This window comes from Trachinotus anak, unplaced genomic scaffold (genome assembly GCF_046630095.1).
Source record: "Trachinotus anak isolate AG129_WGS33_773 ecotype Australia unplaced genomic scaffold, CSIRO_AGI_Tana_v1 ptg000025l, whole genome shotgun sequence".
Classification (NCBI taxonomy): domain Eukaryota; kingdom Metazoa; phylum Chordata; class Actinopteri; order Carangiformes; family Carangidae; genus Trachinotus; species Trachinotus anak.
In genome coordinates, this window is record NW_027273876.1 from 19237822 (window position 1) to 19252243 (window position 14422).

The window sequence follows — 14422 nt, forward strand, 5'->3', positions numbered from 1 at the left end:
TGCATACAGTACCTGTGGTCCTTGGCAGCAGTGAGGTCTTTGATCTGCTGGTCTTTGTGTTGCAGCTGAGTTTGTATCTGCTGACAGAACTCCTCACGTGCTTTGAGAGCCTCTGTAGCCTGAAGCTGGGCCTGGCAGTGAACATCAGTCTCTTTAGACAGCAGCTTCACCTGGACAAGGTCACACACACGTAGTCATGACAACATCAGGTGTGACAAACTATGTATGTGAAGATTAGAGGTCAACAAGAAAATCAAACATGTAAATCTGCTGTCATTATTTATTTATATTATTTAGATTTAGAATATGACTATACAATATAAAAATACCATGAGTATTACTTTGCTTCCAGTATATGTTGTTGTTGTACGGTATATCCCACAGAACAGGTACTAATGGACAACATGTTTACAATGAGATACCATCTTATTACTCTCCTCACCTTGAGCTCATGAGACAGCACCACGGCGCACATCTCATCCATTTTCAGGTTGAACTCATGTTCCCGCTGTCTGAGCTCACAGTCAAAAGCTGCTGTCATCTCCTGTTGGCCAGACGACAGAGATTAGAGAATTTAACTCTACCCAGAGGAATCATTCAGTCCCTGCTAGTTAGAGTGGTGCCAATTCCAACCCTGCTTGATTGCAAACTTAAATTACTTCACAACAGAAATAAAGAAAATATCACTGCACTCTTACATAAAGACATTTTCAATGACAGTAATGACAGTAAGCCAAACAGAAGAAGTAAAGATCCTTTTCAGATCAGAAAATATCAGAATTTATAACAAATGTGTTCTTATGTTTGAGAAACACTTCACTGGGGCAGAATCACACTGAACCAACAGCAGGTTTTTGTTTTTATTTGCCAACCAGCAAGTTCTTATATTTCATTTGTCTACAGACTCCATCTTCAACTTGCCAAGAAAACACAACAGGGGGTCACTAAGATTAATGGTTTAAAACATGAAATATTTTTATGTGCTGCATCTCTACCATATAGGGCTGGAAACAAAAATCTATTTTCTGATTAATTTCAATTTTTACTTGAATGATTTGACACAGATTCTTAAAATCCCAAGACCAACCTTTTCCTTTTCTCAGTAAACATGTACATCTGCACTAGTTGTTATATGTTAGCAGTGCTTAGTTATTGTAAGAGGTTCAGTACAGGCTGCATGATGTGTACAATGTCTACTCTGTGGAAATCAAGTTATAACAATATGTAGAGTTAAGAAGTAAAGTAAAAAGATAGCTGACTGTATGAGTCACAACAGTCCTGTGAACTGAAGTGACTCTGCACAGACCGTTACTGTGGCTGCCTGATCTGTATCTGGAACCTGATTTGTTGTACGCATGTGAAAAAATGTAGCTATATGTGTGGTAAGTGTTGTTCTTCACACTTTTGTAGAAACAAATCCGGTTTCTGGTACAGATCAGGCAATGGCAGTAATTATTCATGTCATAGTTTGCAGGACTGTTGTAACTCAAGGAGAGTCGTAGCCAGGTATCTTCTCATCTATGTTACGTTTTAACAGGACTGCAACAGTGGGACCTGCCCTATAATCACGAATGTCTGTGACCATTGGTCAACTGAATGCCACATGACTGAGTTGGGGTTTACCCATTGGTTGCTGTTCTTTCAAAATAAATTGGCAGAAACGGTTTCTATTAGGGGGCATTCACAGACTGTAGTGTTACCAACTTAGCGCATTTGTCGCTTGCAAATGCACAAAGTTGCTTGCAAATGCGCATTTTTTTGGACAAACCTTGGCTACTTCGAAGAGAGTCTCTGTGTGTCTATTCTTTTCAGTGAGAGGCACAGAGTTCGTTACCCAGGCGGAGGCTGATCAGTGTGAGAGACAAAATAAGAAAGATATTCTGTCTCTTCTAACTTTCTCTCTGAGTGATCATTTTACAGTAAATCCAACTGAAACCACAGCTCAGTCTTTGTCTTTAACTGATGCATTTGGTGATTTTTTTTTTGTGTTTATAAAATCAGGATTTTAGTAGCAGCTTGGAAGTTAATATGTAGTCTTAATGGGTCATGTTTCAGTCACTATTTCAAACCTGTTCCAATGTCTGACAACAAAAACAGAGAAGCATGTAAATAAGAACAGCTTCGTGTGAATTCAGCTGTGCTAAAATACTGAGAGGAAGAATGAAGAACAGAAACCGGCTGAAACTAGGCTGAGTGCAAATAAGACACGATGATGTCAGTTGTTTACAGCTGTAACCACTTCCTCAATTTTGCACATTGATCACATTCATCCTGACATATACTGGGTTTTGACCTAGTCTCCTAAATTAGAATAACCCAGCATGTTCAGCTGATTCTGGCTCTCTCGTTGCAAATCTAGAGATCACTTCTACAAGAGGGGCAGACAGGAAAGGACTCTGCACACTGATCTGAGCTCTGTTTGTGTTTGTTGATCAGATGTTATCTCTGGCTACGAGATGTGAAGCTGTAGATGTCGAGCAGTGTGTGGATTCTGCTTTATTCAATCTGTCTCTGCCAGGGAGCTAACACGCGCTAACCAGCTGTCTGCACATATCAGACTGATGTCAACATAAACAGCGCAGATGAATTAGTGAGCTGGTTTTCACTCTCTGTCCTGTCTGTGCTCGCAGTGATAATTAAAGGTATGTCTTAGTTCAATCATCTGCTGCTGAAGTCCATGTGTAGCTGTGTGGGATTGCACTGATGATTTTTAAACATGCATAATGATGACGTCCTTGTAAGTGGTGCAGGTCTATTATTATTCTTCCTCTTGTTTTAGTCATTTTGCATTTGCCAAAGAAAATAAATCAGGAAATGTCTTTACAATTTAGCCAATAATGTGATTTTACACAGTTTCATATTCAAGGAAATGGCCGTGTTTCTTATCTGTTGAATGTAGAACAAATTTAAGTTCCCAGGATCAATTCTGAGAAGTGTTTTACAATGATATTATCTTTTATCTGATGTAACTGAATCATCAAGAAGTGAAATCAAATTGGAATGGAACAATACTGGACTGTGTGCTGATCTCCATTCATACTGACATACTGAGTCAGCTCTGTTTTTGTATAATAAGAATTTCATTATTTTATTATGTTGTTAGAATTTTTATGTAACAATCTACCTGACTGAAAAGGAGGTGAGTAACATAAGAGAGAGAGCTAGAGAGGGAAACAAAGAGAGATGGAGCAGGTGAATGAGCAGTGAAAACCTGGAATAAACCCACGTCTCCCTCACTAACTCCCATTTTCCCTCCTACATTTTTGGCTGGACTGCAACAGCGGTCTGACTGGCTGAGTGATCGCATTTCCACCACTGGTCAGCTGAATGCCTCGCCAGTCAGTTGGAGTTTCTGGCAACAGGCTCTATTAGGGGGGTGTTTACAACCTGCAGTGTTGCCAGCTCAGTGCATTTGTTGCCAGATTTATGCCAGACTTTTTCAAACAGACTGGGTATAAACCTGGTCCATGTCCGGACTGTGTATGGATGCTGACCACACTCACACACACACAAACACACACACACACACACACACACACACACACACACACACACACATATATATATTTGACTGATTCATTGAACTGTTGTTATTTTTTCATACACGTCATATGTCCACTATTTCAGAGGTGTATCAAGCTAGCGACAGAACATTCAGGACTTCCTGTCAGAACTTTTCATAATAAAAGCTAAAAGCTTGTTTGAACTAAAAAAGCAAACATTCTTGCGCTTTTATTTTGTAGATAAAATGGGGGTAACTGTTTCTGCTATGACAGAGATGTATTGTTGAACCAGGCACAGTGTGCTGCTCTGTTGTGACTGTCATTCACTCCCAACGTGGATCAAAGTATAATAAGCATCTCGGGTGGGAGGAGATTCTCTATTTAGATATATGCCACATCTTAATGTGGTACTGTCAGTTCGATATTGAAAGGTAAAAAAAAATCAGATTATCAAAATAATCTGGCGGCCAAATATTATTGCTTGCGGGCCAGTTTTGGCCCGCGGGCCGCCAGTTGCTGACCACTGGTTACAGGAAATACAGCTGAAATCACAGCTCAGTCTTAAATTTATGTGTTTGGAGATTTTGTCAGATGACTAAGTGGTTATGAATCAGGATTTGACCACAGGTGCTCCAGGCACATACTCGGTGTTATCAGGTCTTGTTATACTTTCACTCTGACTCACTGAGTGTAATCTCTGTAAACAGAGTCCAGATCAGAGACGAGAGGAGCTGATAAAAATACTGATAAGTTCCTGTTGTTTTCAGTTATTTCAGCTCTTAGCAGGAAGATCTGCAGACATTAGCACTACTAAATGAAAAACATTGTTACCCCTTCACATGGTTTTAGAGAAAACTCTTTTAACCCTTTCAGTTTTCACACTGTAATTATAACATTCATCAAAAAGAAAAGTAGAGTTGAACATTAATCAACAATATAGCAGTAATTGAAAGTGTTCTTTTTATGTCTATTTAGTATATGGTTTCTATTTACCTATGTTAATGTGATATTAAAAATAACTAATCAATAAAGAACAATTAAAAGAAAATAAAGACACCTACTCCATCTCTCTCTCTCTGTAGCTGAGAATTAGCCAGCTGGCTAACACTGACACATTTACAGTTATGTTGATTCATGTGCATTGTCCCTAAATAAGTCAATGAGATGAAAAGAGGAATTTTCTGTGGGTGTCCTGTCCACGCTGCTGTGCACCTCTCTGTATGTGTGGATCATAGACTGTATATAAAAAGGTGTGGATGCAGCAGCAGCAGGATGATAATGAATCTTTTACCTTGTTACTTGATGAGTGCCAGATGAAAAGCACATTCTCTCCCCAGAGCCAAAACTAGCCTACAAGATTCATCCTCACCTGTTTGCCACTTATTGTTATCACCTGCTCATCTTACCTGACACACACACACACACACACACACACGGTCATGTGCTGTGATAACAAAGCCAACAGATACAGACACCGGTCAGAGTCAGAGTGGGGGCTCTTTTGTCTGGGTTCATCCTAAAGGTCTGCAGCTGATCTCCTCTGAATGTCTGGCTGCTCTGCCACTTATTTATGGCTCTTCACTGTACAGAGCCAGTTGTGACGAGTTGTAACACAAGACATATCACTGTGTAGAGTTGTGATAAAGCTGTGCACATATTTCAGTAGCCCAATGTGTTTTACACTGTGTCATATTCAGGACTGACAATATGTTTTGTGGGGAAGTAGCTGAGGCCAGAATAGTTTATTCACAACAGTGAACCATAGATCAACATTACACCACACTGTCATCAGACAGGGACAGTTTCTGGTCTTCATGGGGATAAAAGAGTGTGAGTGTGTGTGTGTGTGTGTGTGTGTGTGTGTGTGTGTGTGTGTGTGTGTGTGTATACTTTTACTACTATCTTTGTGAGGACCAGTTTCAGTTTTCCTCTAGTGAAGACTGTCTGATCCTCATAACTTCAATGGGCAATTTGAGGTTTGAGACTTGATTTTAGAGTTCAGGTTAGAATCAGGTTTAGGTTAGGGTGTGGGTGTGTGTGTGTGTGTGTGTGTGTGTGTGTGTGTGTGTGTGTGTGTGTGTGTGTGTGTGTTCACCTGTCTCTGCAGGGTCATCTCTCCCTCTACCTCTTGTATCCTGTGCTGCAAATCCCGTTTCATCTTCTCATACTCCTCCGTTTGCTTTTGAATTTCACCAGCCACAGAACTACCACACACACACACACACATACACACACACACATACACACACACACACATGGTGTGTCAAATCAGATATTCCCCACTTACCCCAGGTGGCATCTAGCCATGCAGAACAAGGCATGTTTATCTCAGATGAGTGTTATGTCATTATAGCAGCTTTCTTAATCAGTGTTGACAAGGTGAAATGTTCCACAGTCCAGGGCCCAGTGACAAAGAAAATAAAAAGAATAATAAGTCTTCAGCTTCAGTGTAGGAAGAACCAGAAAGACTTAATCTGAAGACGTAAAAGTGGAATAAGTCTTCACTTCACTCACTTATTTAATATGATTAATTTGTCCTGGCTGCTCTGGTCTGTGTTTTACAATACTGACACCACCAGTCAGTAAAAAAACTCTGACTCCACTGAAGAACATCAGCAAAAGGTACAATTCTTTTTGGGAATAGAACATTTGATCAGATTTGTATAAATCTCAAAACAGAAAGACTTTTTGTTTCTTAGAAAATTAATTTTCATTAGAATTTTGAAAGTAATACATAAAATCTTAAATCAAGCCAGAGCTGGTCAGTGAAGGAATCAAGTGATCAGGACATGTTCTCTGAATTTGGTGTTCAGAATTTTAAAAGGTAGCAAACTAGAAAACTGATTAAAACACATGTTTGTAGTGGGGAAATGAAATGTAAATTCATATTCAGTCTAGAGCGTAATGGAAAGTTACCTCTCATGTGCCCTCATGTGGTTTTCCTCATCCTGTTTTGGAACCCTTAACCAAGACACTTGGTGCAGATTTAAATATCCCATAATTCTTTGCAGTTTCACATTAGCTTTTCTTGTCTTTAAAACCAAAGTCCTCACTTTGTTGATGACATCATCCACTCTATCCTTCACATAGAGTACTGAACTCAAAAAAAATTTATTGAATACAATTTAAATAATCTCACAAACTCAAACTAACTCTGGCTTTAAATGACAATGACACTTGTTGACTGAAGTGATGAAGGAAAAAAAGCCTGGACTCGCTACACTGGAGCGATGACTGGTGTGTTGAGTGATGTAGCAGCTGGATAGTGATGAGTAAGACTGCTGCCTGTCACTGGGTTTCAGTGCACACATGTACTTCCTGGGCAGATTGAAGTGGTGAGTGAGATAATGAAGACAGATTAATTGTAACAGATTTTTTGCATGATACATTGATCCTAACCCTCACACCTGTGGTGCAAACAAGGCCGTACCCTCAACTCCACCTTCACCTGCTGTAACAAACAACAAGCTCTGTCCCTAAGAACTGAAACCCCGTCCTGCACACCAACGACTCGCTTTACTGCCAAGGTTATGATGGTAAGCTCGGAATGCCACTTCTCTTTTTCCTGACTCACCACTTCAGTTGGTCCAGCTGCAGCCTGTGCTGAGCAGCACTGTCCCGACTCTTCCTCAGCTCCTCCTGCCTCTCCTCAGCCTCTCTGGCTCTCTGCTCCTCCACCTTGGCGACCTGCGTACGGAGCTGGCTCAGCTCCTCCTGCCTGCAAATGACACCAGTATTTCAGTACTGATTTGATTTGATGTTGATTCGATAAACACAATCACTGTCTTCCTGTGCCCAGCTTGTGGATTTAATATGATGCAGTACCGAGGTGAGCTCTGGTTCCACAAAACCACATCTCTCTGCATCTCATCAACACAGTGTTTTATTCCATGTAGAGGTGTAAAACAAAAATCACCAAAGGAACAGAGAAATTAAATGATTTTCTCTGCCTTAACAATCAGTTGATTGATCAATTTGTCAATCAACAGAAAATGAATCAACGACAACAATGACATTAATAGTAGGAACTAAAGTATATTTCACACAACCCAAACAATGTATCAGGCATCAGATAAAAGAAACCACTAAAGTTCTTCTGGGTCAGCATTGACTGTTTTCTAAAACAGAGCATTTCAGTAAATCGTTGTTGTAAATTTCACAAAAGGAGAAGAATGTTTGAATTTTTCCACAGAAGTTACCAACACTAACTTACTCATCTGTCTTGAAGTTAAGTTCCCATTGTTGTTTTTGTTCCATTTTCCACATTTCAACTCCAAATCTGAAGAGTTACAAAAATAGCTCAGTGAGATGAGATGAGAAAAGAAATGTTGGTTGCTAGGTAACAGACATAGAAGTTGATAGCTGGTGTTGTATTGAGTAGTCAGGATTTCCTAACCTGAGATAAGAGAAGGATTCCTAAAGTTAGTTAGGATTTGCTTCTGTAATTCCAAATTGGGAAAAATCTTATTTTACAGTCTAAGACTTAATATAGGTCGTTTCTGTAATCTGGCCCCTGATGAATGGTACCTGTTTTGCTCCACGGTCAGAGCTCTGGACGTTATGACATCATATCTCTCCAGCTCTCGGTCTCGTTCCTCCAGGATGATCAGGTTGAACTGGAAATCCTCCTTCAGCTGCTGGTACTGTTCTCTAACAAATGAAGCATTATAAAACAGGTAACTGGTTATCACTGTGCTCAGAAACAAAGACATGACCTCATGTGAGACCTGTGTGTGTCTTGAAGGACCTGGCCTAAATAGACTCCTGGTGTCGCCATCATCAGCAAATATTTATTTTTTGTTACTGATAAGAGAGCCTTTAGTGACCAGCTGGTCCTCATCTGTACATTGATCTTCAGCAGATCACTGAAGCTCCACAGCATTCTAGTCCTCAGTCCTCCATCACAGGACTAAAGGACTGTCGCCCTGGTGTTGGCTCATCTGAAGGACTCCTCAGGCCCCTGTTTGTCTAACAGCTCAATGGATGATGCTGCCAAAATCAAACGGCACTACACTCTGCAGCTCCTCTGCTCCCCAGGGACATATGCTGCCATCATACCAGAGGTCTTCCACTTTGAGCTCACCCAGCTCACTGTGTCCACCTCCCCCTGTCAGTGACTCAATGACTTCCTGACAGACAGGAAGCAGCTCTCCTCAGGGTGCTTCTCCCTCTGTACCAATGACTGCACCTCTGGAGGCACGCCTCTTCATGCCTGAAACCCCCTGCTGATGACACAGGGGTTGCTCATCCAAGATGGTGATGAGTCTGCACAGAGACATGGGGGTTCAACATTTGGTCCTCTACTGCGATTCAAACAACTCAAACATTACCACTCTTAAAACTGTGGTGATAACAGTGACCTGGTTTGTCTTACTTTTTTCTGTGAGGCTGGTTCAAGTCAAGTTCATCAAGCTGAACAAACTTGATGTAAAAAGCTAATTTCAGCCTGATGAATGACACCTGCTCATGACGAGGTTAATTCGATTACATCATTAGCATAATCCACAACCCTAACATCAGCATATAAGGCTGCCTCTTCCTCTCTGTTTGTGGACACGCTTCATTCATGAAAATTTGACCACAGAGTGAAAAGAAGAATTTGACACCATGAAGCTTCAAGTCACAAAATAAAAACTTCAACACTCAGTATGTCACCTCTGCTGCTAGGGCTCTCTCAATCAACACAATAGCAAAAGACGGCATTGAAATAGCATGGAATCATGGGAGTTGTTGTCTTCACCACCACTTCACCACATTCAGGAGGTTTTTACCTGGAACTAAATTATCTACAGAGGTCTCCTCCTTTATAAAACAAACAGACCAGGGGATTATAACCAGTTAAAACACTGAATAAAGCAGTTTCTCATTAAAAGTGAACGCTGATGCTCTTCAGTGGACACAGGGCGTCTCAGAGCAGCTGGGAGCTGAGCTGTCCATCATTTGCTCAGTTTTTTTCTCTGACAACTTCAGATCTAGACATCCGATGACTAAAATCCTTCATCTGGTTAAAATGCATAGTTGAAAATGACCAAGTTGTGAAAAGTGTATCTTAAAAATGTGTATCTTAAAACTGACTGGATAAACGTCAATTTTGAGCTTCAGACAAACACAACACTGATGTATGAGCATAGAGGATACAACGTCACTGACAGGTAACCAAATGAAACGGACCATTACCCTAATTAAAATGACAGATTTCTCTAGGTTTGACAATTGGAAGAATGTAAGAACACAACTCAACAACATATATGACATAGGTCTAGTCTTTTTTAGACTTCTTGATGAGCAAAGGTCAGACGTGGAATAAAAGAACCTGAAACTTTTCGAAAGCATTAATAATACAGCTGTTGATGACATCAGCACAGCAGCACCGTACTGCAGCAAAAAGAGGAATGAACATGAAATTTGACCCTAAAAACCTCTTTCTGAGGCAAAGCAGCCCATGACTAATATGGGAGGCATCCTGTGATGATAACTTAGATACTAGATGAGAGGATTTTAGAGTCTTCAGTAGGAGATGTTGCACTGTACAGTGCAGCAGAGGATGATACTGGAAACTGACCTGTATAAAGACCCTGAGTGAGCTGCCAGACTGAGAATCATCCAGCAACTACAGAAATAAACAAGTCAATAAAGAACCTTTCAGCAAACGGGCTGCCTGGCTCGTATGCCAGGTCTGGACCACTCACAAATTTCATTTATACCTTCACTGAAGAGACAATTCAAAGTACAAGAAACCTTCAGAATGTCACAAATTCTTTTAAATCACTCGTATGTGCTGCTTAGGAGTGAATCTGTTTATGTGTGTTGCAGCTGGATGTGTTCCTGATGTTCTCCTATCCTCTCTGTAGCTCCTCTTCCCGATCAGTCCTCCATGAGGAGCACCTGACCTGAGAATGAAGCACCCAACCCTCTGAGGTTTAAGGGTGTTTTCTCGATTTTAACATAATTTATTAAATTCACCTTTTAATTGTACTTGCATATAACTCAAATGTCTTATATCCAAATTTCACAACAGTCTTAGCTCTATCCACATTTAAGCCCCCTTCGTCCTAGAGATTTCTGTAATGAAATACTTTGGCCCAAATGCTGTAAATTTAAAGTCCAGTTTTTGAAATTCTGCACATCTCTAGTGAAAACATACCTTTAATGATGTGCGTGAATTGTTTTGGTGCTTGAAATGGGTTTACCATAGTATTAGGTTCCCAATAATAGTGACATATATGAATAAAATAGTAGATAAATGTATAATAGATGTCTAAAATGAAATGTTTTGTGTAGAAGTGTTGTCCATGTCGTTAGAGGCCTGCTTATTGGCCTCTGTGAGTCACGTATGATCTTCAGGAAAGATGAGAGAATAGGGACCAGAGAGTTGAGACTCCACAGATACTGAAAACATTTAAATCATACTTTTACGCCATATTATTGAAAAGATATTAATAGAAAACATTGCGAAGATGCAACCCCGCGTCCGTTGACCTCGACGGGTTGAAAGTTCTGGTGCCACCATCTGAAGGCAGAGGCATTTAGCATGGGGAATGCTGGTCTTGCTGTGTTTTGTGTTGCTCTTCTGTTCTGATTGTGTGTCTTTTGTAGTCTTGACTTGGTGTTCTGGTTGTTTTGTATATTTATGGTTGTTTTAAAGGTGTCCTCTGTGGTTGATTTGGGCCTCTGGTGGAGCGTTGTGCGCTCCATCAGGCTGCCCAAAGTGGGGGCACAACAATGTGGTTCTTACATGAGGTCAAATGTTTGAACTGTGTGTAAGTACACTGACAGCCACCAGAAGTTCCCTGAATGTGTAAAAATGCTCCGCCGATGAAGCTGTTTCTGTTAATTTCAAAAATCAGTTGTTTTCCCTCTCATATTTACTTGTGACATATTTTGCTTTCAGAGTTTTCTGTGGTTAGACTGTGAGATATCTGTACCTCAGTACAATGGAGGTGGGTGAAATTTAGTTTGTGGTGCTCACTGCATTGAAAAATGACATTTAAACATTTCAACAGCCACGATTCTGTCCAGATAAAATCCTCTGGTTACTCCTGAAATCCCCACACCTACATTGTGTTGGGTTGGAGGCAGATATCTCCGACACACATTTCAAAACCTGTACAAATAAAACCAAAGCTATCTGCATGCATAGATACAGGAAGGTGACTGTTGTAACTCGGGTCAACCCTCTTAGAGTTCAAGAGTTTAATTTACCAGAGACTTGGTTACACAACTTTTTCACACTTCACTAGAGGCGTCAGTTCTGCTTATAAAGTTGTGTGAAAAAGTTCGGAAACTTCTGAGAAAATTACAAATGTTGGTGATTTCTGAAGTGATAGAAAAAAATATAAATATATGTAATCCCAGCAAACAGATACTGAAAATTTGGCTTTCTTCAAATGTTAATGCTCTGTTACTTTTTATTTCATGAACTTCACAGTCATTATGGCATGTGAAAACTTTTAGTTAAATTGTTAGGTCTAAATTAACTCATTAGGTCCTAACTGACTGACTGAGGATCTGAGCAGGGGAAGCTATAAAAAGATGAAGTGGTACAAGCTTGAAATGTCCACTTTCTGAAAATGGCAGTTGAGCGGAACTGTGGATGTCAGGACAAGACCTGGGGGACCAAGAAAACTTTCAGATAAAACTGCAGGTCTGCTGGGTAAAGTAGACAAGGCAAAGCAAAACCCCCAAAGGCCCACAAGGAACCTGCATGAAGGTTCAGCTGACACACGAGTGGTTGTTCATCGTCCCACTGTGCTTGTACAAACAGGGTCTGCATGGGAGAGTCATCAGAGGGAAACCTCACCTGTGATCTCACCACAAAAATTATTGTCTGAAGTCTGTAAAAAAGCCATAATGTGGTCAGATGGAATTAAAGCTGAGCTTTTGACTCCAAGGTTTGGAGACAAAAAGGAGCATGGTGGGGAAGATATTCTGCTTTGGGGTTTTGTGGCCGAATTGGCACAGGAAGCTTCACACAGATAGAGGGAAGAATGGACCCCACTAATTATCAACAAAATGTGGATGCAAATGTCCTGCAGTCAGTCAAAAAGGTGAAGGTGGAAAGAGGCTGGCTTTTACAAATGATCCAAAGCCAACCTCAAAATCCAACGTGAACCACTTCAGGAAACAGAAGCTGAAGGTTTTGGAACAGCCTATTCTTCCTCAAGACACACATACAGAATTAATCTAATCAAAAGAAGCAACATAGCTGCAGACATGTTGGACAACAAAGTAGAGCTGAAACTATTAATGGCTTAATTGACTGGCAGAAAATGTAGTTCATAATTGATTCACCTTTGTCACAAAGTATTTCATTTAAAAAAAACACCAAATATTCTTTTCAAACAACGATTTGTTGCTTTCACCTGTTTCTGTCAGTATAAATTATATTTGGATTTTCTGAATGTTGGTCAGATACAAAGCAGAATCTGAAGACGCGATCTTGGACATTGATGGACATTTTTCATCGTTTTCTGATATGTCATACTTAAACCTTAATTAATTTATTGAAACAAATTAAATGATAGTGAAAACCTGATGACACACCCAGCTGGATTGAAAGATATTTTCTGATTTATCACAATTTTTATATGACTGATCCAACATTAAATCTTAAAATCCTCAAATCAATCTTTGCATTTACACTTTTTCTCAACGTTTTGTGTGTGCAGTTGTTATGTGTCGTAAGTGGTTCAGCTTTACACAATTTTATATTCAAGGAAACAACAGTGTTGCTCACTTTAAGTTCCAATGGATGAATTTAGAGAAGTGCTTTATGCAACACTGGTATTTATCTGATGTCAGTGAATCATCAAGAATCCCATCAAAATGACTCAACTATGAACAGACATTATCAATAAAAAAAACAGCTACATGTCCTTGTCGGGGACATTAGTCTCTTCAAAGACAGAGATTGGGGTCTGCCGGCAGATCCTACATGCAACTTTTCAAGCAGGAAGTTCACGTTTGTTGTTATTCTGAAATGATGTGGATGGAGATGGCTGTATACCTGAGGGAGGAGCACTCTTCCTGGGCCTTTGTTAAGGAATTCTCCAGCTGATGAACTCTTAAAGCCTGGAGCTCCTTCCACTCTCTTTCTTTACTGGCCAGCTGGGCCTCCAGACTCAGTCCACTGGCCCCATCTGACTGCATGGTGGAACTGGGATATACCTATGAACCACAATATAGGTCAGCATGCATTGCAACACACAGTATTCATGCTAATAGTTAGCTTATTTTCTGTATCAATGTTTGCATTAATAACATTTCTGTCTTGTTGTTGAAGGTAAAAGCCTGTGTACATAAACATTTCTGAGAATTCAATTCAATTCAATTCAATTTTATTTGTATAGTGCCAAATTATAATACATTATCTCAAGGTTCTTTACACCTTACTTTATTATTGAGAGAAATCTACCAGTGGATTTGTTATAGAATATGGAAAGTAAACTCCAGGAAGATGCTTCAAAGACACAGAAAAGAAATGCTGACTGAGAGAACCCACTGAGTGGCAGAAGCTAATGGGACAGAGGGTACACACACATGTGATGGGACGTCATGACTTTGACTCTCTAGTGTTGAGTCAGGAAATCACAAATGGCTGTGGATTGGATGATTCAGACTGAAAAAGCTCTTTGGGAGTCGTAACTAAGTTGTTAATCTTATGAACTGACAGTTCATCCAGGTCACAGAGGTGCTTCAAGTGTGAGTCATGCAACATATTCTATAGGAAAAATCAATAGGACTTTTACTTTCAGATCCAAGGATGCCCAAAACAGCTCCTACTACTTCCCAACTCAGTAAAGACAAAGGCAGAAATGATTGGCTTTGTAACATCCCACAGTAAATCCATGGCCTGTCAGCAAATCTGTGGAGTTTATTTCTGTATCACTGAACAATCATGATCAAACTCTGAATTTACT

General features: G+C 40.1%; 1 protein-coding gene across 3 annotated transcripts in view; it reads right to left on the reverse strand.

Annotated features, from left to right (window-relative positions):
- Positions 1 to 14422, reverse strand: part of ccdc57 (coiled-coil domain containing 57) — a 38203-nt gene that overhangs the window by 21340 nt on the left and 2441 nt on the right. For 2 of the 3 annotated variants that reach the window (XM_071462623.1, XM_071462622.1), the window contains 7 exons: positions 13510 to 13670; positions 8031 to 8153; positions 7717 to 7782; positions 7078 to 7221; positions 5599 to 5707; positions 443 to 544; positions 13 to 170 (listed from right to left, as the gene is read on the reverse strand). In XM_071462623.1, coding sequence (XP_071318724.1) covers positions 13 to 170; positions 443 to 544; positions 5599 to 5707; positions 7078 to 7221; positions 7717 to 7782; positions 8031 to 8153; positions 13510 to 13670 — 863 coding nt within the window. The remainder of the gene's footprint in view (positions 1 to 12; positions 171 to 442; positions 545 to 5598; positions 5708 to 7077; positions 7222 to 7716; positions 7783 to 8030; positions 8154 to 13509; positions 13671 to 14422) is intronic. The other variant, XM_071462624.1, reaches the window with a different exon arrangement.